The sequence below is a fragment of the Equus asinus genome, chromosome 22, assembly GCF_041296235.1.
Source record: "Equus asinus isolate D_3611 breed Donkey chromosome 22, EquAss-T2T_v2, whole genome shotgun sequence".
NCBI lineage: Eukaryota > Metazoa > Chordata > Mammalia > Perissodactyla > Equidae > Equus > Equus asinus.
The window spans coordinates 11,218,770-11,246,466 of record NC_091811.1 but is presented as its reverse complement, the minus strand read 5'-3'; the positions used below and the strand labels follow the sequence as shown (position 1 = coordinate 11,246,466).

The 27,697-nt window shown below is 40.3% G+C and overlaps 1 protein-coding gene across 2 annotated transcripts in view; it reads left to right on the top strand.

Moving 5' to 3' along the window:
* The window catches only part of USP18 (ubiquitin specific peptidase 18), a 48,515-nt gene extending 21,454 nt beyond the window's left edge, over window positions 1-27,061 (top strand). Inside the window, exons 5-11 of one of the 2 annotated variants that reach the window (XR_011497213.1) lie at window positions 17,983-18,062; window positions 18,360-18,506; window positions 18,897-18,992; window positions 19,496-19,663; window positions 24,451-24,582; window positions 25,099-25,502; window positions 26,871-27,061. Coding sequence is in view for 1 of the 2 variants with exons in the window: in XM_014854181.3 (XP_014709667.1) it covers window positions 17,983-18,062; window positions 18,360-18,506; window positions 18,897-18,992; window positions 19,496-19,663; window positions 24,451-24,582; window positions 25,099-25,148; window positions 26,871-26,916 (719 nt within the window). In the remaining variant the exon portion in view is untranslated. The remainder of the gene's footprint in view (window positions 1-17,982; window positions 18,063-18,359; window positions 18,507-18,896; window positions 18,993-19,495; window positions 19,664-24,450; window positions 24,583-25,098; window positions 25,503-26,870) is intronic. The other variant, XM_014854181.3, reaches the window with a different exon arrangement.
* Window positions 27,062-27,697: the final 636 nt, after the last annotated feature.

Genomic DNA, 27,697 nt, shown 5'->3' with positions numbered 1-27,697 from the left:
ATGGATTTGTTCCTCCCCCAGGTTTGGGAAGTTCTCTGCCATTATTTCTTTAAATAAGCTCTCTTCTCCCTTCTCTCTCTGTCTTCTCCTTATGGGATACCCATCACCCTTATGTTGCTCTTTCTACTGGAGTCTCATAATTCCTGTAGAATTTTTACACGTTTAAACCTCAGTTCTCTCTCCTATTTGAGCATTGAGTTTTCTGTCTTGAGCTTGCTAATTCCCTCTTGCATGTGGTCTGCTTTATTTCCAGTGCTTTCCAATGCATTCTTCATCTCATTTATTGAGTTCTTCAGTTCCAGAATTTCTGTTTGTTTCTTTTTTTAGAGTTTCTAGTCTCTTTAGTAAAGTATTCTTTCTGTTCATTAATTTTATTCCTGAGCTCATTGAACTGCCTTTCTGAATTTTCTTGTAGCTCGTTCAGTTTCTTCATGACAACCATTTTGATTTCTTTTTCAGTTAGATCACAATCTTCCATGATTTTATGTTTGGTTTTTGGAGAGTTGTTATTTTCTTTTTGTGATGCTGTGTTACTGAGGCCTTTTGAGGCACTTGAGTTACTGCTCTGCTGGTGCCTTTGTCATAGCCACCCTTCTTATTGAGGGAGAGCTGTGTGTTTCATTCTAACTGTTAAACTGACTGGAGATTGGAGGGCTTTCTGTTGTTTTCAGTAGGTGGCACAGTAGCACCAATATTTGATTTCTCTTACGTGAGCTGCCTGTGGCTGTATTTGAGGGTCTGCTCTTTCCACCCTCCTCTGCCTCTGTTAAGAGTGTCACCAGTGCTTTGTCTTTGTTGCAGCCTATGCCTCTGGGGATTGCTGTTGCCTTGCTGTTGCCAGTGTTGCTGCAGTTTCTGGCTTTGTGGCTGGGGGTACAGGGATGGCTGATGCTTCCACCCTGTCCAGGATTGCCTCGGTTAGAAGCACTACTTCCTGTAGAGGAAGAGGGAAGGTGAGGAGGGAGCTGAGTTTGTGGGGCCCTGCCTCTGCTGTTGTCCGTGTTCTTGTGGCTGCAGGTGCAACTGCACTTGGGAGGCTGCAGTGTGTGTGTGCCTCTGCTGCTGCTACCAGGCTCTGAGCCATGGCCGAGGGCCTGGGACTGTGGGTCTTTGCCTCCCCTGTGGCTTTGCTCCCTGTGGCTGCAAGCACTGCCATGGCTGGGAGGCTGAAGTTATGCCCGTGCCTCCATGGCTACCCACCAGGATCTCTGCTGCGACTGGGTGGTGAGGATCCTGGGCACTGCCTCTGCTGTTCCCCCAGTTCGCTTCCTCTGTGTGCTCCAATCCACCCACCTTCATTTATACTGATGTGTGAATCTCTCTGGCGTCCTGATGTGTTGGGCAACGTAGCCTTTGTTGAGTTATGGATGTTTTAGTGACTGTAGATTGAAGGGGCGGGACAAAGGGATTGTCTCATACTGCTGTGAGGCTGTCACCTCCTGTATGTGTGTCTTTATGCAGTACTGCACTGTACTTGACTGCTGTAGCTTTGTAGCAAGTCTTGAAATCATGAAGTGTGAGCCCTTCAGTTTTCTTCTTCTTTTTCAGAATTGTTTTGGCTTTTCGGGGTCCATTGAAATTCCATATGAATTTTAGGATGGGTTTTTCTATTTCTGCAAAAACCTTATTGGGATTTTGATAGAGTTTGCATTGAATCTCTAGTTTTCTTTGGGTAGTAATGTAAAACTGCAATTTAAATATTAGGTCTTCCTATCCATGAACATGGCATGTATTTCCATTTATTTATATTTTCTTTAATTCTTTCAGCAATGTTTTGTAGTTTTCATTGTACAAGTCTTTCACCACCTTGGTTAGGTTAATTCCCAAGTATTTCATTCTTTTTTTTTTTTATTGAGTTATTGATAGGTTACAATCTTGTGAAATTTCAATTGTACATTAATGTTTGTCAGTCATGTTGTAGGTGCACCACTTCACCCTTTGTGCCCACCTCCCACCCCACCTTTCCCCTGGTATCCACTAAACTGTTCTTGGTCCATAGTTTTAAATTCCTCATATGAGTGGAGTCATACACAGATTATCTTTCTCTTGTTGGCTTATTTCACTTAACATAATTCTCTCAAGGTCCATCCATGTTATTGCAAATGGAATGATTTTGTTCTGTTTTGCAGCTGAGTAGTATTCCATTGTATATGTGTACCACATCTTCTTTATCCATTCGTCTGTTGCTGGACACTTAGGTTGCTTCCACGTCTTGGCTATTGTAAACAGTGCTGCAATAAACATTGGGGTGCATAGGACTTTTGGGATTGCTGACTTCAAGCTCTTTGGATAAATACCCAGTAGTGGGATGGCTGGATCGTATGGTAGTTCTATTTTTAATTTTTTGAGGAATCTCCATACTGTTTTCCATAGTGGCTGCACCAGTTTGCATTCCCATCAGCAGTGTATGAGGGTTCCTTTTTCTCTGCAACCTCTCCAACATTTGTTGCTATTAGTTTTAGATATTTTTGTCATTCTAATGGGTGTAAGGTGATATCTCAGTGTAGTTTTGATTTGCATTTCCCTGATGATCAGCGATGATGAGCATCTTTTCATGTGCCTATTGGCCATCTGTATATCTTCTTTGGAGAAATGTCTGTTCATGTCTCCAGCCCATTTTTTGATTGGGTTGTTTGATGTTTTGTTGTTGAGTTGCGAGAGTTCTTTATATATTATGGATATCAAGCCTTTGTCAGATATATGACTTGCAAATATTTTTTCCCAGTTAGTGGGTTGTTTTTTTGTTTCAATCCTGTTTTCATTTGCCTTGAAGAAGCTCCTTAATCTGATGAAGTCCCATTTGTTTATTCTTTCTATTGTTTCCCTTCTCTGAGAAGACATGGTGTCCGAAAAGATCCTTTTAATACTGACGTCAAAGAGTGTACTGCCTACGTTTTCTTCCAGAAGCCTTATGGTTTCAGGTCTCACCTTTAGGTCTTTAATCCATTTTGAGTTTATTTTGGTGAATGGTGAAAAAGAATGGTCAATTTTCATTCTTTTACATGTGGCTTTCCAGTTTTCCCAGCACCATTTGTTGAAAAGACTTTCTTTTCTCCATTGTAGGCCCTCAGCTCCTTTGTCAAAGATAAGCTGTCCATAGATGTGTGGTTTTATTTCTGGGCTTTCAGTTCTGTTCCATTGATCTGTGCACCTGTTTTTGTACCAGTACCATGCTGTTTTGATTACTGTAGCTTTGTAGTATGTTTTGAAGTTAGGGATTGTGATGCCTCCCGTTTTGTTCTTTTTTCTCAGGATTGCTTTAGAAATTCGGGGTCTTTTGTTTCCCTATATGAATTTTAGGATTCTTTGTTCTAATTCTGTAAAGAATGTCATTGGGATTCTGATTGGGATGGCGTTGAATCTGTAGATTGCTTTAGGTAGAACGGACATTTTAACTATGTTTATTCTTCCAATCCATGTACATGGAATGTCTCTCCATCTCCTTATGTCGTCATCCAATTCTCTCAGAAAGGCCTTGTAATTTTCATTATATAGGTCCTTCACTTCCTTAGTTAAATTTACCCCAAGGTATTTTATTCTTTTTGTTGCGATTGTGAATGGTATTGTATTCTTGAGTTCTTTTTCTGTTGGTTCATTACTGGAGTATAGAAATGCTACTGATTTATGCAAATTGATTTTATACCCTGCAACTTTGCTGTAGTTGTTGATTACTTCTAACAGTTTTCCAATGGATTCTTTGGGGTTTTCTATATATAAGATCATGTCGTCTGCAAACAGCGAGAGTTTCACTTCTTCCCTCCCTATTTGGATTCCTTTTATTCCTTTTTCTTGCCTGATTGCTCTGGCCAGGACCTCCAGTACTATGTTAAATAAGAGTGGTGATAGAGGGCATCCTTGTCTCGTTCCTGTTTTCAGGGGGATGGGGTTCAGTTTTTGCCCATTGAGTATGATGTTGGCTATGGGTTTGTCGTATATGGCCTTTATTATGTTGAGGTAGTTTCCTTCTATGCCCGTTTTGTTCAGAGTTTTTATCACAAATGGCTGTTGGATCTTGTCAAATGCCTTCTCTGCATCTATTGAGATGATCATGTGGTTTTTATTCCTCAGTTTGTTGATGTGGTGTATCACGTTGATTGATTTGCGGATGTTGAACCATCCCTGTGTCCCTGGTATGAATCCCACCTGATCCTGATGTATGATTCTTTTGATGAATTGCTGAATTCTGGTTGCCAAAATTTTGTTTAGAATTTTTGCATCTATGTTCATCAGTGATATTGGCCTGTAGTTCTCTTTTTTCGTGGTGTCCTTGTCAGGTTTTGGGATCAGCGTGGTGTTGGCCTCATAGAATGTGTTAGGAAGTGTTCCATCTTCCCTAATTTTTTGGAATAGCTTGAAAAGGATAGGTATTAAATCCTCTCTGAAAGTTTGGTAGAATTCCCCAGGAAAGCCATCTGGTCCTGGGGTTTTATTCTTTGGGATGTTTTTGATTGCTGTTTCAATCTCTTTCCTTGTGATTGGTCTGTTCAAATTGTCTGCCTCTTCTTGAGTGAGCTTTGGGAGATTGTAGGAGTCCAAGAATTTATCCATTTCCTCTAGGTTATCCATTCTGTTGGCATATAGTTTTTTGTAGTATTCTCTTATAATCTGTTGTATTTCTGCAGAGTCTGTTGTTATTTCTCCTCGCTCATTTCTGATTTTGTTTATTTGAGCTTTCTCCCTTTTTTTCTTTGTACGTCTGGCTAGTGGTTTGTCAATTTTATTTATCTTCTCAAAAAACCAGCTCTTTGTCTCATTGATCTTTTCTACTGCCTTTTTCGTTTCAATAGTATTTATTTCTGCTCTGATTTTTATTATTTCTCTCCTTCTGCTGACTTTGGGCTTCATTTGTTCTTTTTTCTCTAGTTCAGTTAGGTGTGCTTTAAGGTTGCTTATTTGGGATTTTTCTTGTTTGTTAAGATGTGCCTGTATTGCGATGAATTTTCCTCTCAATACAGCTTTTGCTGTATCCCATATGAGTTGGTATGGCATGCTATCATTTTCATTTGTTTCCAGGTATTTTTTTTATTTCTTCTTTAATTTCTTCAATGATCTATTGCTTGTCCAATAGTGTGTTGTTTAGTTTCCACATCTTTGTGCCTTTCTCAGCTTTTTTCTTGTAATTAATTTCTAGCCTTATAGCACTATGATCTGAGAAGATGCTTGTTATTATTTCAATTTTTTTAAATTTGTAGAGGCTTGCCTTGTTTCCCAACATGTGGTCTATCCTAGAGAATGTTCCATGTGCACTTGAGAAGAATGTGTATTCTCCTCTTTCAGGGTGAAGTGATCTATATATGTCTATTAAGTCCAATTGTTTTAGTTTTTCATTTAGCTCCACTATTTCTTTGTTGATTTTCTGTCTGGATGATCTGTCCATTGATGTGAGTGGGGTGTTGAGGTCCCCTACTATTATTGTGTTGTTTTTAACATCTTCCTTTAGGTCTGTTAATAGTTGCTTTATGAATCTTGGTGCTCCTGTGTTGGGTACATAGATATTTATAAGCGTTACTTCTTCTTGATGAAGTGTCCCTTTGATCATTATATATCGTCCCTCTGTGTCTCTCTTTACCTGTCTTATTTTGAAATCCACTTGGTCTGATATGAGAATTGCAACACCTGCCTTTTTTTCCTTGCTATTTGCTTGAAGTATTGTCCTCCACCCCTTCACCCTGAGTCTGTGTTTGTCCTTGGGGCTGAGGTGTGTTTCCTGGAGGCAACAAATTGTTGGATTGTGTTCTTTAATCCATTTTGCCACTCAGTGTCTTTTTATTGGAGAGTTCAATCCGTTTACATTGAGAGTGATGATTGATGCATGTGGACTTAATGCTGTCAATCTGTCGCTCATTATCTTGTTTTCCTGTGTTTCTTTTCCTGTGTGCTTTAGCCTACCCATTTAATACTGCAATTTCTTATGCTGGGTTTCTTAGATTTTTCCTTATTTATGATTTGTGACTCTGTTCTGTACTTTATTTTAGTGTCTACCTTGAAGTTTGTATTTAGAATCTCTGGTGGTCTCCTACCTACTTGACCAATACTGATTTAGACCCTTTGCTCTTCCCCTCCTAAATAATTATTTTCATTTTTTATTCCAACTCGTCTTATTCATTTGTAGTTAGAGTGCTAAGATCGTCCTTGTTTTGGTAGTTTCCTTACCTTTACCCTAATGCTATAATTGAATATTTGCTATCCTGTTCTGGTTCTATCCATCAGTCTCCCTAGTCTGTGGATTGTGTCCCCTTTCTCCCTTTTTTCTTTTTTCAAGTATGAGAGCCTTCTTGAGGATTTCTTGTAATGGAGGGCTTTTAGTTACAAATTCCCTTAATTTTTGTTTGTCTGGAAAAGATTTAATTTCTCCCTCATATCTGAAAGAAATTCTTGCTGGATAGAGTATTCTTGGCTGAAGGTTTTTATCCTTTAAAGCTTTGAATATATCACTCCATTCTCTCCTAGCTTGTAGGGTTTCTGTAGAGAAATCCGCTGACAGTCTGATAGGGGCTCCTTTATAGGTTATTCTCTTTTTTTTCCTTACTTCCCTGAGTATTCTCACCTTATCATTCCTATTTGCCAACTTTACTACTATGTGCCTTGGGGTAGCTCTTTTTACATTGACAAATCTAGGAGATCTAAAACTCTCCTCTACACACATTTCTCTGTTGATCCCTAGATTTGGGAAGTTCTCTTCAATGATTTCGTTAAGCACACTTTCTGCTCCATTTTCCTTTTCCATATTCTCTGGAATTCCTATGATCCTTATGTTCTTACGCCTCATTGAATCCATTATCTCTCGGAGATTTTCCTCATTTTTTTAAATTCTTAGTTCTCTTTCTTCCTCTGTCTGGCGCCATTCAGCCTGTCTGTCCTCGATTATGCTGATTTGCTCCTCTAGGTTGTCTACACGGGCATTCAGGGAATCCGTATTCTGTTTTATCTGGTCCATTGTGTTTTTCATCTCAAGTAATTCTGTTTGATTCTTCTTTATGATTTCAATCTCTTTTGTGAAGTAACTCCAGAACTCGGCTTGTTTCTCTTTCTCTCTACCTCATTGAGTTTTTTGATTATAGCTGCTCTGAATTCATTATCACTTAGTTTACCTAATTCCAAGTCCTCAGGACTTAATTCTGTGTTTTTATTGTTTTCCTTCTGGTCTGGGGCTTTTATAAATTGCTGGATGGTAGAGGAGCAGTTTTTTCTCATGGTGGTAGAATTCAGTTGCAGTTACAGCCTGTCGCCACTAGATGGGGGTCGAGAGCGGCGTGTTAGCTCTCCGCCTTGGGGCAAGATGGCTGCGCCCACTGGCTTCGCTGAGGGGGAGGGGCTGTTACTTACACGCGCTGGTCTGGGTTCAGATCAGTTCTGTTCTCTGGTCTCCCAAGGCCCTTGATTTATAGGGTCCGCGCAGACGGAAGCTTTGCCCCCTTCAGCGGGTCTCCACTGAATCAGCGGCAGGAGTCCTGGATGATCCCCCGGGTCACGCGGCCCCTCCCCCGCTCCTTCCCGACGGGCGCTGCAGCCATCGCAGACTCTGGGGGAGGGAGCGATGTTCTCTCCTACCGTTCCAGCGCCTCTGAGGGTGTAAAGCAGGGTTTATGATCTCCGCCTTCTTGGTATTGTAGGTCTCTAACGAGCTGGCATTATGTTTATTCTGTGATATTCAGTTCTTCCAATCTTTTGTTGTATTTTGGAGGGGAGAGAATCCCGGGTCAGCTCACCCCGCCATTTTGCTCGTCTCCAGTATTTCATTCTTTCTGATGCTATTATAAGTGGATTTGTGTGTGTGTGTTTCTTTTCAGATTGTTTATTGTTCCTGTACGTATAGAAAATGCAGTTGATTTTTGTTGACCTTGTATCCTGCTATTTTTTATTTCATTTATTAGATCTAAAAGCTTTTTTGTTGAGTCTTTATTTATTTATTTATGTTTTGAGGAAGATTAGTCCTGAGCTAACTACTGCCAATCCTCCTCTTTTTGCTGAGGAAGACTGGCCCTGAGCTAACGTCCATGCCCATCTTCCTCTACTTTCTATGTGGGACGCCTACCACAGCATGGCGTGCCACGCAGTGCCATGTCCGCACCCGGGATCCGAACCGACGAACCCTGGGCCACTGAGAAGCGGAACGTGCGAACTTAACTTCTGCACCACCGGGCCGGCCCCTATTTTTTTAACATATAAGGTTATATCATCTGTAAACAGAGATAATTTTTCTTTTCCTTTCCCAATTTGAATGCCTTTTATTTCTTTTTCTGGTCTAATTGCTCTGGCTAGAACTTCCAGTACTATGTTGAATAGAAGCTTTGAAAGTGGGCATCCTTGCCTTGTTCCTCTTCTTAAGGAAAAGCTTTCTATCTTTTACAATTGAGTATGATGTTTGCTGTGGGTTTGTCACATGTGGCTTTTATATGTTGTCATAGTTTCCTTCTCTTCTGATTTGTTGGTTGTTTTTATCATGAAAAGGTGTTGAATTTTGTCAAATGCTTTTCCTGCACCAATTGAGATGATCATGTGTTTTTTTCTCCTTCGTTCTGTTGATGTGGCATATTACATTGATTGATTTTCATATGTTCACCCATCTTTGCATTCCAGGAATCAATCCCACTTGTTGCTGTATAATCCTTTTAATATGCTGCTGAATTCTGTTTCCTAAATTTTGTTGATGATTTTTGCATCAATGTTCGTAAGGGATACTGGTCTTTAGTTTTCTTTTCTTGTACTATCTTTGTCTGGCTTTGGTATCAGGGTTGTGCTGGCCTTATAAAATGAATCAGGAAGTGTTTTCTCCTATTCTCTTTTTGTGAAAAGTTTGAGCAAGATTGATATTAGCTCTTTTTATATGTTTGGTAGAATTCACCAGTGAAGCCATCAGCACCATGACTTTTCTTTGTTGGGACATTTTGGATTACTGATTCAATCTCCTGACCAGGTATATGTCTATCACATTTTCTGTTTCTTCATGATTTAGTCTTGGTAGGTTTTGTTTTTCTAGAAATTTTTCCATTTCGTTTAGGTTATCGAATTTTTTGGTGTACAATTGTTCATAGTAGTCTCTTATCCTTTTTATTTTTGTGGAATTGATAATAATGTCACCACTTTCATGTCTAATTTTAGTAATTTGAGTTTTCTCTCTTTTTTCTTAGTCCACTTAGCTAAAGATCTGATGTTAGTATAGCCACTGCTGCTCTCTTTGGGTAACTATTTGCTTAGCATATTTTTTTTCATCCTTTCACTTTCCATCTCTTTGTGTCTTTGGATCTCAAATCAGTCTCTTATAGACGGCACATGGTTGGGTCATGTGTTTTTATCCATTTTGCCAATCTCTGTCTTTTGATTGGAGAGTTTAATGCATTCAAATTTTAAAATAATTACTGATAAGGCAGGACTTCTGTCATTGTGCTGTTGGTTTTCTATATGCCCTATAGCTTTTTTGTCCCTTATTTCCTGCATCCCTGTCTTCGTTTTAAATTGATTTTTTGTAGTGCACTCTCTTTTTGTGAAGAATTTCCTCTGTTCATTAATTTTATTCCTGATTTCATTGAGCTGTCATTCTGAGTTTTGTGTAACTGATTTTGTTGTGATAACTATTTTGAATTCTTTGTCATTTAGATTGTAAATTTCTCTGATTTAGGATTGATTTTTGGGTACTTGTCATTGTCCTGGTCAGGAGTGTTCACGCTCTTTGATGGGTTGAACTTGTGCCATCACATGGTGGTAGTATCTGGTTGCACATTGCACCTGCTGCCACTGGAGTAGGGGCAGGAGCTCTGTATTCTGAGCCCACTGCGATCCCTGGCAGCTGTGCCTGTCCTTTGAAGCTGTGCTGACAGGACCAGTCTGTGTTTGCCTGCCTGCTTTATGCATGTATGGGCAGGCACTCTGGCAGGGATCCCCTTGTCTGGCCAACCGGCTTAGCTGATGCCTCAGGTTGGGGGGGGGTTTGCATGCACAATCCCACATGCCCCCACTCTGTACTCACTGCCTTCGAACTTGGACTGCTCTGATTGGTGTGGACACCCCTCAATTGCTTAGCTGCCTCAGTCTGGAACTTTCCCGTGTGCTGGGAGGCAACTCTGTGAGCACAAGCTTTCTTGCAGAGGGCTGCCTTTTCCCCCTTCTCCTCTCAGTGTTGTGCCCCAGCTGCTGTGCTAGATCCTGCTCCCTATATCGCTGCCTCTCGAGAGGGAAAAGAGATCTCCTTACCTCCTTCCACTGCTTCGTGGGATGAACCAGCACCCCCACCTTCAGACGTATGACTGTGTGGATCTCTCAGATTCCTGTTGTGTTGTGTGAATGTCGTCTCTTGGTTTATGAATGTCCTTTTAGTTGTGTCTTAGAGGGGAGAGACTAAGGGTAGAATTCACTCTGCCATGATGCTGATGTCACTCTTCCTCTCCCTCACTTTTGAAGGACAGTTTTGCCAGATATAGGATTCTTGGTTGATAGTTTTTATTTTAGCACTTTGAATATATTGGCTCACTGTTTTTTGGCTTCCACAGTTTCTGATGACACATCTGAAGATAATCTTATTGAGGACACCTTATATGTGGTGATTTGCCTCTCTTTTGCTGCTTTTAGATTTGTTTTTTTTTTTGTTTTTGAAAATCTGATTGTACCATGTCTTGGGGTGGGTCTCTTTGAGTTTATCTTATTGGAGTTTGTTGAGCTTCTGTGTGTTTTATATTCATGTCTTTCATCAAATTTGGGATGTTTTCAGCCATTGTTTCTTCAGATATTCTCTCTGCCCTTCCTCTCCCTGTACTTCTTTTGGGAGTCCCTCAATGCATATTTTGTCAGCTTGTTGGTGTCCCACAGGTTCTTTGGGCTCTGTTGGCTTTCTTTCAGTCCTTTTTCTTTCTGTTCCATGGCCTCAATAATTTCCATTGTCCTCTCTTCAAGTTCACTGATTCTTTCTTCTACCTTTTCAAATCTTCCTTTGAATATCTGTAATGAATTTTTCATTTCAGTTATGGTACTTTTCACCTCCAGATTTCTTTTTGTTTGTTTTTAGGTTTTCTATTTCTTTATTGGTCTTTCCATTTTGTTCAAATGTCAATTTCTTGACTTTCTCCATGTCTTTCTTTAGTTCTTTAAGTATCTTTAAGACAGTTGTTTTAAAGTCTTTGTCTAGTGTGTTTGCCATTGGATCTTTTTCAGAGGCAGTTTCTGTTGATTTTTTTTTTTTTTTTTGCTTTGAATGTGTCATACTTTGCTGTTTCTTTGTATGCCTTGTTATATTTTGTTAAACACTGGACATTTGAATCTAGTAATGTAGCAACTCTGGAAATCAGATTCTCCCCCTTATCCAGGATTTGCTGTTTTTTGTCATTATTTTTCTTTGTTGATTTTTGGTTTTTTGATTGTTGTAGACTGTCTCTGTGCCAAGGATCAGCTTGAGGTGTAAACTTAATGTCTTCCCTGGTCTTTTTGAGCCATTCCCATTGCATGCATGGTCAATTTCTAATTTTCCCATATATGAAATTGCTTTTGGATGTCCTCGTCTTTAATGTCTGCCACTTGAAAGGGGAAAAGTGAAAAATGAAGGGGTAAAAATTGGGACACTGGCCCCTTAAATGCCCTGGGAGTCACTTGAGCCAGAGGGAGAGGGTCTTGCAACAATGTGGGGAGGTCCAGCTACAATGGCTGCCTCTTTGTCTGCATCTCTGTGATCATAAGCATCAAATAACGACCAGAGCACAGATACTCAATATTTGGAGGAAAAAATTCTTTTTTCCCCACCCCAGCTTTGACATGCTGTGTGTACAGCTTCCCCCAGAGCATGTGCACAACTGCCTGCCACGTGGTTGGGTGTGGGAGCTGGGTAGGTTTCTGTTGCTGTGCTAAGAGCTGATATTGATGGGAATAAACCACAATTTATCGTCCAAGACTTCCCCTGGAAGTTGCAATCCTTCAGTGGACTCCAGAGTTCCAAAGTAATTATATTAGACAGATTCTGCCAGTGCAATTGTTGTCTACTTGGGGAGACAGCTTCCTGGTGCTTCCTACTCCTCCGTGTTCCTAGAATCCTCTCCAGCTCACTTCTGTTTAACACTGGATAATATTCCATTGTCTGGATGGACCATGGTTTATCCTTTTGACTACTGAAGGACATCTTGGTTGCTTCCTAGTTTTAACAATTGTGAATAAAGCTGCTGTAAACATGTGTGTGCAGGTTTTGGTATGAAGATAAGTTTTTAACTCCTTCGAATAAATACTAAGTGGTGCCATTGCTGGATCCTATCGTCAGAGTATGTTTAGTTTTGTTAAGAAACCACCAAACTGCCTTCCAAAGTGGCTGTACCATTTTGGTTTCTCACCAGCTGTGAGTGAGAGTATCTGTTCTCCATGTCCTCAGCAGCATTTGATGTTGTCAGTGTTTTGGATTTTGGCCATTCTGATAGGTGTGTGGAGGTATCTTGTTGTTGTTTTAATTTGCAATTCCACAATGACATATGATGCTGAGAATCTTTACATATGCTTATTTGCCATCTTTATATCTGCTTAGGTGAAGTGTCTGTTCAAGTTTCTTACCTATTTTTTAATCAGGATGTTTGTTTTCTTACTGTTGAGTTTGAAGAGTTTTTTGTATATTTTGGATAACAGACTGGTATCAGATTTGTCTTTTGTAAATATTTTCTCTCAGTCTGTGGCTTATTTTCTCATGCTGTTGACAATGTCTTTTACAGAGCAGAAATTTTTAATTTTAATGAAGTCCAGTTTATCTGTTCTTTCCTTTGTTGATTGTGCATTGGTGTTGTATCTAAACAGTAATCACTAAACCCAAGATCATCTAGATTTTCTCCTATATTGTCTTTGGGAGTTTTATAGTTTTGCATTTTACATTTAGGTCTGTGATCCATTTTGAATTAGTTTTCTTTAAGGATGTAAGGTTGGTGTCTAGATTCATTTTTTTGCATGTTGATGTTCAGGTGTTCCAACAGCATTAGATAAAAAGACTGCCTTTGCTCCATTGTATTGCCTTTGCTTCTTTGTCAAAGAGCAGTTGACATTGTTTATGCAGGTGTATTTCTGGGCAGTCTATTCTGTTCCAGTGATCTATTTTTTCTGTTCTGTTTCAATACCCCATTGTCTTGATCACTGAAGCTTTGTAGTGTGTTCAAAATTAGTCCTCTGACTTTGTTCTTTTCCTTAAATACTGTGTTGTCTATTCTGAGTCTTCTGCCTCTCCAAATAAACTTTGTAATCAGTTTGTCAATATCCACAAAATAACTTGGTGGGATCTTGATTGGAATTGCATTAAGTGTATAAATCAAGTTGGAAAGAATTGACACCTTGACAATATTGAGTATTCCTATCCATGAACATGGAGTATCTCCCCATTTATGTAGTTCTTCTGAGTTCTTGCATCAGAGTTTGTGGCTTCTCTTATATAGATATTGTATATATTTGGTTAGATTTATACCTAAGTATTTAATCTTCATGGGTTCTAATGAAATTATATTGTGTTTTTAATTTAAAATTCCACTGGTTCATTGCTGATATGTAGGAAAGTGGTCGACTTTTATATATTTACCTTGTATCCTGCAACCTTGTTATAATCAGTTATTAGTTCCAGGAGTTTTTGGTTAATTCTTTTGGATTTTCTACCTGTATGATCATGTCATCTGCAAACAAGGACGTTCTTAATTCTTCCTTTCCAGTAAGTATACCTTTTATTTCCTCTTCTTGTCTTACTGCATTAGCTAAGACTTCCGATATGATGTTGAAAAGGTATGGTGAGAGGAGACATTCTTATCTTTTTCCTGATCTTAGTGGAAAAGCTTCTAGTTTCTCACCATTAAGTGTTATGTTAGCTGTAGGTTTTATGAAGATGTTACTTATCAAACTTAGAAAGTTCCTAGTTCTCAGTTGCTAGTTGGCTGAGAGGGTTTTTTTTTTTTTTTTAAATCATGAATGGGTGTTGGGCTTTGTCAAATACTTTTTCTTTATCTAATAATATGATCATGTACATTTTCTTTTTAGCCTGTTGATGTGATGGATTACATTAATTGGTTTTGAAATATTGAATTAGTCTTCCATACCTGGGATAAATCTCACTTGGTAGTGGTGTATAATTATTTTTGTATTTTGTTCAATTCTATTTGCTAATATTTCTTGTGGATTTTTGCATCTATGTTCATGAGAGATATTGATCTGTAGTTTCCTTTCTTGTAATGTCTTTGATTTTGGTATTAAGGTAATTCTGGCCTTGTAGAATGAGTTAGGAAATATTCCTTCTGCTTCTATCTTACGAAGAGATTTTGAGAATTGGTATAATTTCTTCCATAGATGTTTGGTGGAATTCATCACTGAACTAATGGACACTCTGTTTATTTTTCCTCGTTCATTTTTCTTTCATTCCTCACACCGTATAATCTCAATTGACCTATTTTCAAGTTTGATGATTCTGTCTTCTGCCAGCTCAAATCTGCTGTTGACCACCTCTAGTGAACTCTTCATTTCTGTTGTACTTTTCAACTCAAGAATTTCTATTTGGTCCTTTAAAATAATTTTTTCTCTTTATTGATATTCTTTATTTGGTGAGACATTATTTTCATAGTTTAGTTATTTTGACATGATTTTCTTTGGTTATTATAATATGTTCAAAGAACTAATCTAAAGTCTTTGTCTAGTAAGGCTAACACCTGGCTCCTCTCAGTGATAGTTTCTACTGATTGCTTTTTTTCCTGTGTGTGGGCCATACTTTTCTGTTTCATTGTGTGTCTTGTAATTTTTTTGTTAAAAACTAAACTTTTTAAATAATATAATGTGGCAACAGTGAAAATCAGAAACCCCTACAACAGGGTTTGTTGTTGTTGCTCTTTGTTTAGTGACTCTCCTGGACTAATTCTGTAAAGTCTGTATTTCCTGTAGTGTGTGGTCACTGAAGTTTCTGTTTGGTTAGCTTCATGTCAGCTAATGATTGGTCAGAGATTTCTTTAAATTCTTTGAACCAGTACGTCTTCTGGTCTTTGCTGAGGGGCTCTGTGTGTCTACTGTGGCACACCTTCAGAGCTCAGGCAGTATATGACACTTTTAGCCTTCACTTTTGCTTTTGCAGAGCCTCAAAGTCAGCCGGAGGTGAAGAGATTGGGCCCTCTCCAGTCTCTCCTGGGCATGCAAATGGCCTTCTAGATCACCAGGAATATGTCAGAGCTTTCAGAAGTCCTCTATGGACATCTCATTCCCCAGATCTTTCTTTTAAGTTTTTGGCTGGGCTCTTTTTTGCCTCAACTGGTATTGTAGCCTTAGGTAACTACGATATCAATTGTCACTGATTGTTTTCTGCAAACGCACTGGGAGAGGGCTTTGAGCTCTGAGTCTGGTCAAATAATGACAGTCTCCTTCGAATGGGGCATTTCCACAGAGCTGTAAGACAGAAACATAATGAAAATGCTCTTGGGATGAAACTTTTTGAAGAGCTCAGTCCCAGTCTGCCCCCTCTGGTGGTTGCAAGGTTTCCAGTTTTCAAGGCTACCACAGAGCCAGGAAGAAGGAAATGGGAATAGGCCAAATTGAAAAAGGCTCAAACCCTGCTCTTCTTACTTAGGTTTTTTGAATAAATATTCTGTAGAGTTTTATAAACTTTTAGTTAATTTCCAGAATCCTGAAGAAATTGATTTTGACAATTTTTGCCAGCATTTTTATTGCTTTTATGGAGGGGTAGATTTACTGAGACCCTCACTCTACCATTCCAGTTGTATTCTCACCTTCCTTTAGCTTTCCATAGCAGTTTGTATACCTTAGGAAATGTTTCTTATTCTTCTTTGAATTATGATTACAGTTGTCTCTCAATATCAACAAGGGATTGGTTTGGGACCCCCCTGCCATCAATACCAAAATCCACATATGCTCAACTCCCTTACATAAAATGCCTTAGTATTTGCATATAACCTATGCACATCCTCCCATACACTTTAAATCATCTCTAGATTACTTATAATACCTAATGCAACGTAAATGGCTGTTATGCTGTATTGTTTAGGAAATCATGACAGAGAAAGAGGTCCGTACATGTTCAGTACAGGCACGGCCGTTGTAGGTCTTCCAGCCGACAGTTGAATCTGTAGCAGTGGAACCTGCAGATATGGAGGGCTGACTGTGTATGGATGCTTTTCCTCCATTAGAATGTAGGTTTCTTGGGGACAGGAACTCTCTCTGCCATGTGCAATGCCTTGCACACAGCAGGTGTTAATTAAATTATGGGTTGGGCAAGTGTCTTGTATTTCTTAGATGAATTGGGACTCTTAGTTCTGTTATGGTCAGATAAGGCAAAATGTGTTCACGTGGCAAGGCGATCCCACTTCCTTTCTGTCCAGTGGTGGCTCTGTGGCAGGCAGCCTTCTGTAAATAATTCCCTAGGGACAGCATCAGCCCTGCTTCTAGCCTGTTTGTCTCTAAGTTTGGGGATTATTTTAGAATATGAATTAATTAATCCATTCAACTGATATATAATTTTCACCTATTATGTGCCAGGTATTGTGCTGGTGCTTTAGATAAGGCAAAACGACTGATAAGAGTCTTTACCTCCATGGGGCTTACAATTTAAAGGAGAGATGGGCCACAAGAAAAATGGAACAAAAGAAACGCCCCCCAAAACATTAAGCACAAATTGTGATAAGTATCCTGAAGGAAACAAAATGGTGTTGAGATAGCAGATGTGAATATTTAGTACATTTACAATAACCGCCTTTTCCTTCGATGTCTTTGCGTTTTGGCAGACACGTGCTATTCTGTAAAACAGTCCTCAGCGTGTTTTCATTTTGTTTGTCTTACTAGATTTCTTTTGAATAACACAAATTCATTTATATCTGTACACAACACTTTTAGCCTTGCATTTACTTATATAACATATGTAGAAATCACTGCTTAATTCTTGCCTCCTCTTAGCTAAAATCGTCTGACGCTGAGACAGTCTTTTTCCCTTCTTGTTCTCCTAGAAGCCTTTGGGGAAGAACTGGCTCAGATATGAGTACTGGGAAACCGCTCAATTTTTAGGGAGGTGAATAAAGAAAATGCATAAATGTACAGAGAAAGGAGTAGCTATAGGAGTCAGTTAGAGTATTGGCTTGGTGTAAACGTGGGAGAGAATCCATGCTGACTATTGGTTTTATCTAGCTGGGTCCTACAGTGAGGGCCAGTAGGGGTGGGTGGCAGGTCAGAGGACAGGAAACTTGTGTGATGCAGTGGGACTAGCTTTTAAGTTTTAAGAAGAGTTTTAAAAAATCAACACCAAGCTTATTTTTCATTTTTAGCACCTAGTAGAAGCTTAGCCTGAAAAGAGGGGGAAGACTAGTGTCGACGAAAATAATCCATAACCAATCTATAAAAGAACATTTGGGAGAGTTTATTCTGAGCTTAAATCTGAGGATTATAACTCGGGGCCTTTATTCCCGAAGGAAGAAAGGGTAGCAAAGAAGTGGGGTGCACAGAGTGGTTATGTACCCCCAGAGAGGATGTTTCATGTAGGATTGAAATGTCCCTTTTACAATAGTTGCGAGACTGCTCTGTCGGCACAGCAATTGATGTAAACAGCAGGTAGGTCTGCTGTCTCAGTGAACACAGCAGGGTGGCAGTCCGTTGTCTCCAGCTGACTGGTCACAGGTGAGCTGGGTGGTCAAAGGTGAGTGCAGCAATCAGTTCCTAGCCTAAGGAAAGACGCCCATCCCCAAGGAAATGCCAATGTGGGGGGAAGTTGCACCTTTATCTCAAGGCCTTTGTTCTTGCCATAGGAAATGTCTAAGCAGATATACAATGCGTGCTCAATAGCCACAGTCAGGCCCTTTTGGAAAAAACAAAGTCAGGCTGAATTAGGTTTATACCAAATGGCTTCCTCATATACTCCAATATATCCTATTGCTTGCCATTTTTATTTGTCACTAGGAAAAGACAGAGTGATGAGTGCTCAACATGCATCTAGGTAGCTGGGGCGAACGTTCTTGAGGTGTCCCTGGTGACCTCACTAATTGGGCTGTTACTTTTCTCTTTGGCCAGTGTTTGTCCAGCATGATGCTGCTCAACTCTACCTCACAGTCTGGAACCTGATTAGGGACCAAATCACTGATGTCGACTTGGTAAGATCCTAGAACTAGAGAACTCAAAAGTTTAAGATGCTGCTCATTTAACTCATTCAGCTCTTATTAAAGTAATGTGTGGAGAGGATTAAAAGAGAAAATCCACATAAAAGGCTTATCACAATTCCATAACATTACCACTGTTATTGTTTTGCACCTTTTTGAGTAGAGCAAAGAGCATTAGTGGCTGCCATTTTTGAAACTTCTGGCTAGTGGCTCCAGCTTCTGGAAGTTGGCCTGACCTGGTTTATTTATGGCTTTATACTCTTCCTACCTCTCCCCTCCTCTCTCTTGCAGGTACAGAGGCTGCAGGCCCTGTATACAATCCAGATGAAGGAGTCCTTGGTTTGCCTCGACTGTACCCTGGAGAGTAGCAGAAACAGTAGCATGCTGACCCTCCCCCTTTCTCTTTTTGATATGGACTCAAAGCCCTTGAAGACACTGGTGAGGGTTTGTCTTGGTGAATTTGCTGTTCCCACACAACCCAGTGTTGCTGGTGCCCTCTTCTTCTGTAATCCACCCGTGGGTTTTAAAAAATAATTTCTATTTCCTTTGCATGGCTCTGGCTAAGTTCCCCTTTTATTAAAAAAAAAATGTTTTTTCTCCTACTTCCCCTTTCCTCACACTATGCCCTTAACAAGTGTCCCTTCCTGTTTTTTCCCTCCAATCAGTAGGTACTTTTTGAGATCCTGCCATGTAAGCCACATTGGGCCAGACGTTAAGGGGGACGTGGAGAGAACCAGAAGAAAGAGTTAAATCTCCATCTGCAGGGCAAGGGGTTGTACTCTAGATGGGAAATACCAACCCTGCCTTTTCCGTGTTCTCCTGGGACAGGAGGATGCGCTTCGCTATTTCTTCCAGCCCAGGGAGTTGTCAAACAAAAGCAAGTTCTTCTGTGAGCACTGTGGGAAGAAGACCTGTAGGAAACAGGTACTCACGCCCTGAAAGCAGATACTTCCCTCGTGTGGGCTTGCTGGGGGATTTCCAGTGGCTTTCCTGATAGAGTCTTCACACAGGCCCCCAGGGCGCCTCCTGCTGATTGAGGGAGGGAATCCACATCAGGCTAGTAGCTGGGATCCTGGGGCTTCTGATTTCCGGAGCTGTGGGTGTGCTTCTCATCACGGAGGGGGACAGAGCCTTTGAAGGACAAGAGGAGAAGGTCCAAGAGCAGTGGGCAGAGTTTTTCCCTCCGGGCTAGACTAGCTCCCTAGAGCAGACTCTGTAGTTGCCTTGGGCTCTGGCACCTATGCAGAACCCTGGGGCTGCTCGTGCCTTCTGTGAGAGAACTCAAGAGATTCAGCAAACAGGAGCCCTAAACTTTCTGCTTCACTCTTTTTGGGAAGAAGAATATACCATTAGCCCTGGTATTTATTTGAATCTACCCATTTCAAGTGCCTTAGGACTTCGTCTCTACAGTGATCTTGCTTTTTCAGGTCTTGCAACTGACCCATTTGCCCCAGACCTTGACAGTTCACCTCATGCGGTTCTCTATCAGGAATATGAAGACAGAAAAAGTCTGCCACTCATTCTATTTCCCCCAGAGCCTGGATTTAAATCAGGTCCTGCTGACTGAGCAAGACCTCTGCGATGCTGAGGAACAGGTGAGATGCTCCTCACCTCTCTTCCGTCTTCCATCTCATCAGACACCATGTCTTTTCAATTTTGCCTCCCCTTCCTCTAAGCTCTTGAAGTCACCCACTCATCAGAGATGGCATTTATGGGTGTCTGATCGATGTCATTCTCTCATTTCAGAAATCATGTCCTCTGCTGACCATGCTCAGGATACACAAAGGGAGTAAAACATCTTGGTGTGATTGACAGAAACATATTCATATCATATATTCATATATTTTCATTTTTTAACAATATTTTAATGATGGAAACTTGTGTGTTTTTGAATAACAGTGATGGGTTGTTATTCCCCCTAGTACCACCACCATTTGCTGATTGTAGTTGCTTTTCTTTTCTTTTAACATTCAAAAGACTTTATTTCTATATATTGTGTTTGTACTCATATACCTCACAGCACTGAGGGAAGGAACCTATAATTCAGAACCTTGCTTTTAAATAAAAGGTGTAATGCTCACATAATCATAGGTAAACATGAAACCTTGGGTTCTAAATACGGTGCCAATCTAACTCTCGTCTTAAAACAGCTTATACCCACTTTGAGGATAAGAAGAAAGTAGCCATTCATTGGGCCAAATTTAATCAAAATAAAGTTGAATTCAGTTTTCCTGAGCCAATAATTTATTGGGAGATTCTGAGAAAAAAAATGACTTAAATATCTTTTTCCGTAGGTTTGAAATGCTACATTTAGCAAATTCTGTATTGCCATTTCTATATACATGGGTCCATTTTTGGACTGTTTTGTCCCATTGGTCTGTTTACTAGTCACGCTCTAGAACCATGGTATTTTAAAATTGAGGCCTGATAATAAAATAGCTCCTATTATAACAAGGTTTCTTTACCTATTCAGGGCATATGCATTTCATAGGACTCTCATTTTCCTTATTTCTGCTTGCACAGCCTACATGATGAAGTATATCCTCAAATTTTTTCCACTTAAAAAGACTTTGCTATGGGAAATTTGAAATATGTACGAAAGTAGTGAGGAGTTCTACTGTGGACCCAGGTCTGTCGAGCAGCACAAGCAGCTGGAAAATCCGTGGCCAGTCCTGCTGTACTAACACCTCCACCCTCTTCTCTCTCCCACCCTCTGCTGGATTATTTCGAAGCAAATCCCGGACACCATGCCGTTTCATTTTTAAGTATTTCACTATGTCTCTCTAAAGAAGAAGCACTCTTTTTCTCAACGTAATCAATTTCCTCTTACAATTCCTTAATATTATGTAATCTTCAGTCAATATTCAGATTTCTCCGACTGTCCTGAGTGGTTTGGTTTGTTTGACTCTAGGTCTTGACTTGAATTTGCTTAAGCTCGTTTCCTCCCTCTTTCCCTCCCTTTCTTCTTCTTTTAGGTTAAGTCGCTTTTATGTTTCTCCTCCTTTTCTTTTCCTTGCAATTTTTATTTGGTTGAAGGATTTTTTGTATATATCCAGAATCGGCTGGTTGGTGTTATTTAACATGTTTCTCTATCCCTTGTATTTCTTATAAACTGATAGTTAGATCTAGATATTGCACTGCGTTTTTTAAATCCAGTGTAAGTTCCCAAGTGGAAATAGAGAATAATTTGAGCTGTCCCTTTTGGGTGACTGAGCTGCATTTGCTCTCCCTTTTTCCCCCCTCATGGATCCTGTTTTTTTTTATTTTTATTTTTATTTTATTTTTTTATTTTTATTTTTTTATTAAGGTTATAAAAGTTAACATCCTTTTGAAATTACAGTTGTACATTATTATTAGTCGTGTTGTAGGTACACCACTTCACCCCTAGTGCCCTCCCCCCACCCCCCTTTCCCCTGGCAACCACTGATCAGTTCTCTTTGTCCATACGTTAACTCCCACCTATGAGTGGAGTCATACCGAGTTCGTCTTTCTCTGTCTGGCTTATTTCACTCAACATAATACTCTCAAGGTCTGTCCATGTTGTTGTGAATGGGACAACTTTGTCCTTTTTTATGGCTGAGTAGTATTCCATTGTATATATATACCACAACTTCTTTATCCAATCATCAGTTGCTGGGCACTTAGGTTGGTTCCATGACTTGGCTATTGTGAATAATGCTGCAATGAAGATAAGGGTGCATAGAGCTTCTGAAATTTCAGGTTCTTAGGATATATACCCAGTAGTGGGATGGCTGGGTCATAAGGTATTTCTATTCTTAACTTTTTGAGGAATCTCCATACTGTTTTCCATAGTGGCTGCACCAGTTTGCATTCCCACCAACAGTGTATGAGGGTTCCCTTTTCTCCACAGCCTCTCCAACATTTGTCACTCTTGGTTTTGGATATTTTTGCCATTCTAACAGGTGTAAGGTGATATCTTAGTGTAGGTTTGATTTGCATTTCCCTGATGATTAGTGATGATGAGCACCTTTTCATGTGTCTATTGGCCATCCGTATATCTTCTTTGGAGAAATGTCTGTTCATGTCCCCTGCCCATTTTATAATTGGGTTGATTTTTTATTGTTGCGTTGTGTGAGTTCTTTGTATATTAAGGAGATTAACCCTTTGTCGGATAAATAACTTGTGAATATTTTTTCCCAATTAGTGGGCTGTTTTTTTGTTTCAATCCTGTTTTCATTTGCCTTGAAGAAGCTCTTTAGCCTGATGAAGTCCCATTTGTTTATTCTTTCTATTGTTTCCCTCATGTGAGGGGTTATGGTGTCCGAAAAAATTCTTTTGAAGCTGATGTCAAAGAGTGTGCTGCCGATATTCTCTTCTAGCAGACTTATTGTTTCAGGCCTAATCTTTAGGTCTTTGATCCATTTTGAGTTTATTTTAGTAAATGGTGAAAAAGAATGGTTGATTTTCATTCTCTTATATGTGGCTGTCCAGTTTTCCCAGCACCATTTGTTGAAGAGACTTTCTTTCCTCCATTGTAGGCCCTCAGCTCCTTTGTCAAAGATTAGCTGTCCATAAATGTGTGGTTTTATTTCTGGGCTTTCAATTCTGTTCCATTTATCTGTGCATCTGTTTTTGTACCAGTACCATGCTGTTTTGATTACTGTGGCTCATGGATCCTGTTTTAAAGTCTCAGATTGGTGAGATTATTTGACTGTATTGAGAAAAAAAGAATAAAGTATTCCTGACTAATGTGGAGATCCTGCCCACAGTCAGTCAAAACTCTGTCTCTCCCACCACTATTCCCTTTAACAGAGAATTGTCTCTTATCTTGACTTTCTTAGATTTGAGGGAGTAGAATAATTTACTGCCAAATCTAATGGATGCTTTTTGGTATTTCCCTTATTTGATCTTTTTGTGGCATTCTTTGTTGTTGATCCTACTCTCCTTCAAAATCTATCTACCCTAGGGTTCTCTCCCAGGGTTTCTCCTAGGTTTCTTTCTCCATTGCTGGTTTTTTTCATGCCCATCCTTTTTACTGGTATTTAGTTTAATCAATTTCTTTTTCTCCTCATTTTTCAAATGTCTTCCCATTAATTCTCACGGTTTCCATGATCACCTCAAGATGAAGACTTCCAAATCTGTATGTTCTGGCCAGGTCTTACTCTCAAGCTCCAAAGCAGTATATCTGCCTCCTACTGAATGTTGTCACACCGTCCCCAAATTCATTATTTTCATTCCCAAACAGCTGTGCCCCATATTTAACTTTATAGTACCAACATCTTCCTAATTTCCAAGCCAGAAATCTGGGATTCATCCTTATAGTGCCTCCTACTTGTTTCTCCCGCTACCACATCCAATCAATTACAAAATACTTTTAGTCATTTCTCCCTAATTTTGCACAAATGTGTCCCCACATCTTTGCCTTTACTCTCACTTCCTCAGTATAGTGTAGGGTTAAGAGCTTGGGCTTTGAAGCCAGGCAGGTCTGGATTGGAATCCTGCCTCTTGTATTTATAAGCTCTGGCCCTTGGGTAAATTACTTTCCTCCCTATGCTCTGATTCCACCCCTGTAAAATAGGATTTGTACTAGCACTCAGCGTATAGGATTGCTGTGAATATTAAATGAAATAATACATGTAAAGACTTAGGCAAATGCATAGCGAATGCTAAAAGTTAATTAATAATTATTATGTTAAAAAATAATTATCATTTTAGTGACTACTGCTGAAAGTAATTAATCAGGCTATCACCATTTCTTCCTTGCACTATTGTGGTGCCCTAATTTATCTCATTGGCTTCTTTCTCACTTGAGCTCTCAATCCATTTTTCAAACCACGTTATTTCAGTGTGTTTCTCAAACTCAAGTCTGATGATGTTGCTCCTCTGCTTAAAACCTTCTGATGAATGGCTCCCAGTCACTCATGGGATAAAGTTCTAATTCTTGACTTGACCTTTGTAGCCTCATCTTTTGTGACTTCCCAGCACCCTCCCTGACTTCCACTTCATCAGTATGTTCTATTCTTTTATGCTTCTGAGCCTTTGCAATTTCTGGATCCACATTCAAGTATAACCCATTCCCATAACTTGTCTGCCAATCTTGTTCATCCTTCAAGATCAGTTCAAGCCTATCTTCCCTGGGGAGCTTTCCTCAGCTGGTTGTTCCTTCTTTTTGGGGCAAAAGTTGGGTCTTCCCAAACTTACCTGTAAATACAACTGGTATAAAACATGGCATTATAATTCTGGTTTAATTAGCTGTGAGATTCTTGAGGTCAAGGACTATTTTCTAGTTCCCTTGAAGCACCAGTGCATACCATAGAGTACACTGAATGAATGTGTGATGAAGCAATGTTTCCTTGTTCTAGATGAGGATTGGAAGAGGAGGGATGGTGGATGAGTTATTTTGTGCCTTGTATCCTTCCAGCCTGGAGGACAGTATGAACTCTTTGCTGTGATTGCCCATGTGGGGATGGCTGGCTTTGGTCATTACTGTGCCTATATCCGGAATTCTGTGGATGGAAAATGGTTCTGCTTCAATGACTCCAATGTTTGTAGGGTAAGGAACATCATCCAAAATCGCCCCTTGCCTTGGATTAGCCACCTCTAATAAATTCTGAGCCCAGGCCTAGACAACACCAAGACTCAATGTGGTCCTGTTCGCTCTGTGTGGAGGGCCTTTTATGAGGTTTAAAGTCCTTTTCTGCATGAAGTCTTCACCTGGCTCACAGCTCTGTAAAAGTCCACTTAGCTCACTGTCTAGGCTTTTGGTGTTCTGGGCCCAGTGCCCCGCAGCTTCGTGCTCTGTGGGAAACTTATGGAAAGCAAGAAGAGTCAGAAATGTGTAAGTTAGAACTCTGGGCTGAGCATAACCAAGTTTAGACAGCGGGACAGGGATACTAGAAGTGGCTTCATGTTCGTGGCACCCTCTCACCAGATGGTGCAGGTCTTGGGAGTTACTAGGGGTGGGTTTGTCTGGATGAGTGAGGGAGGGCAAATTGTAGCAGCCTGTACTTTCTGGATGCTTAGCGGATGTCAGCTGGCTGCTTCACTTCATCTGTTTGTGTACTTTCAGGTATCTTGGGAAGACATCCAGTGTACCTATGGAAATGATAACTACCGCTGGTAAGAGAAGTGTTTGAGTGACGGAAACCCAAAGAGTTTACATAGGGTTCTTGTTGCTGTATGAAGCTCTCGTGGATTCAGCTGCAGCTCTCCGTGGCTAACTCTTCAGCCTCATCTTTCAATATCCATCCCACCACACCATGCTTTTCTCACAATTTAGACTCCCGCAATATGAAAGTATAAGTAGCTCCCCAAACCTCATATCCTGCATCTTCCCTCCATGGCTTTGTACATGCAGTTCCTGGCCTGTATCGCCCTCTGCTAATTTATCATCGAGGCAGACTTTCGCTCATTCTTCAATACCTCTGTTCACGGCCTTTTCCTACTTGGTAAAGCCTTCACTGAATCTCCCAGGTAGGTTTGCAGGGCTTCTCATATGCTTTCACTGCATTTGGAGCATGCCTGCTTTATAGCAGGGCCACACGGTTTTGTCATTGTTTGCTCTGTAACTTTCACTTTAGACCATGAACTTTCTGGGAGTAAGGGTCACTCTTTCCCTCTTTCTTTTTTTGGTACAGTAGCTTGCATTTAGTAAATAGCAGTAAATATATTTTTAAAAATAATAACTGCAGAGGGGAAACTGGAGAGAAAAAAGCAGAGAGACTTGTAAGTTTTCCCAGCTGAGTTTCTGGGTTAGGGGTGATATTGTATACCAAAGGTGATTTTTGAGATGATTTCAGCTGCAGAAGTAGGCCCAACCATTTGAAAAATAATGAATTAGGTGAAATTTGTGTTTGAAATCCTCCTCCAATCTTCTACTCTAGGACCTGGGCCTTGCTTGCTCAGCAAGAACCCACGTGCCCTATTGCAACCATGTGTCCTCCTGGCCCCCTTCTGGGCAGGACGCTGAGCTGCTGGCATTTGTAACAATCCAGGGCCTGGCCAGCCCCGATCTTACCTTATCTCACCCAAAGAACATCACAAAGGAACACAGAGCTCCTCCACGTGAACTACGGTTCCTGGAAACTCTGGTCGTACCAGGGACAGCCCCCTTGGCAAGTACATAGCCTTTGTGCCCCCTCCCCGTATAAGCAGCCCCTTCCCTACCCATGGTAGCAGTGTGCAAGTCCAAGCAGCCGGCCACCACTGGACTCTCCCGGTAACTGCCTCCCGATAACCTCTTATGTCTCGTTAGCTGTCTCTGGGTCTTTTCTTAGGTCTCTCTGCAACCTGTCCCACATAACCTTACCCAACTGGGCAGACTTCTGCATTTCATCTGCCTCTTCTCTTTCTTCTAAGCATCTCCCTTAGATGCCCACTCTTTGTCACTTTCTGGTTGTCAGTGATTCCCTCATTATTTAGATTAGGATTTGGCAAACTTTCTCTGTAAAGTGCCTGAGAGTAAATATTTTGGCCTTATGGGCCATGTGGTCTCTGTTGCAACTACTCAACTCTGTCCTTGTAGCACAAAAGCAGCCGTAGGCAATACACGAATGAATAAGTGTGGCTCTTTCCAACTAAATTTATTTACAAAAACAGAGTTGGATTTGGCTCATGGGCTCATAGTTTGTCAACCACTGATTTAGAGGTTTTCTAATAGAAGCTTAGTGGTTATTTTCCCAGGTCACCTGTTTTGTTCCCCTCTAAGGTAATGGATAGACAAAGAATTGAAGAACAACCTGGAAAGTTTCCCACGCTTGTCCTATCATGAGTTAATAATGTGTTAATTAACTATGAATGTTTCATTTCTGCTATGCTGTTGCATTTTTTTTTTCTTTCTAGGGGGGAAATTGCATATCTTCTAGTTTACATGAAGATTGAGTCCTAATGGATGTGCCCTAAACCTCCAGAGACTGACAAAGTATCATTTTCCCTTTTTGTTCCTGAATCTGCCGACTCTTTTTAAGAGATTTTTGCAATGAGGAGGAGAAGCACCATTTTCAAATTGTGTAATTAAACTTTATTTATAATCAGGGGTGTTTATCAAAATGTTTAACAGTGACACTGCCCAGGTATTGATCAGTCAGAATGGATCCTTCCAGCAGTGGGTGCTGTCCATGTGTCTGGAGCAGGTCCCGAGGGCTCCCTGCTGTGCAAGGCATTAGTCCTTTAGTGGGAGATCGTGGGAATCCAGGTGATCCCAGGGATGGAGAGACCAGGCCAGCAATGGTAGTGGAAGGCATTTGAGTGGCAAGGGGCAGTGGTGGGGAAATATTTCAATATTTCACAACTAGTGTGACCATACCGGTATGTACTGGATGAATGGGATTTCTATATATAATTTAAAAAACTTTTAGAGCTTGTGTTATTTCCATAAAACTCAAGTATTTTGTAACTGTTATTCATTTATTTGAGAAATATATATTGATCACCTGTTCTCCATAAGATAGCGTGGTAGGCACAGTAACGAATAAAGTTCTTTCTCGCTAAAGGAGTTTGCAGTTTAATGGGGGTAATAAAAATACATAAGATACTGAGGGTTTGGGGTACAGGAATTCAAAGGAAAGTGAAATCACTTTGTTGGGGACCATGAGAGAAAGCTTTTAGACTGGAAAGGGGGTTAGGGAGGAGGATAATCTCTTTACAGGGAAAGGCATACTTAATGGCAT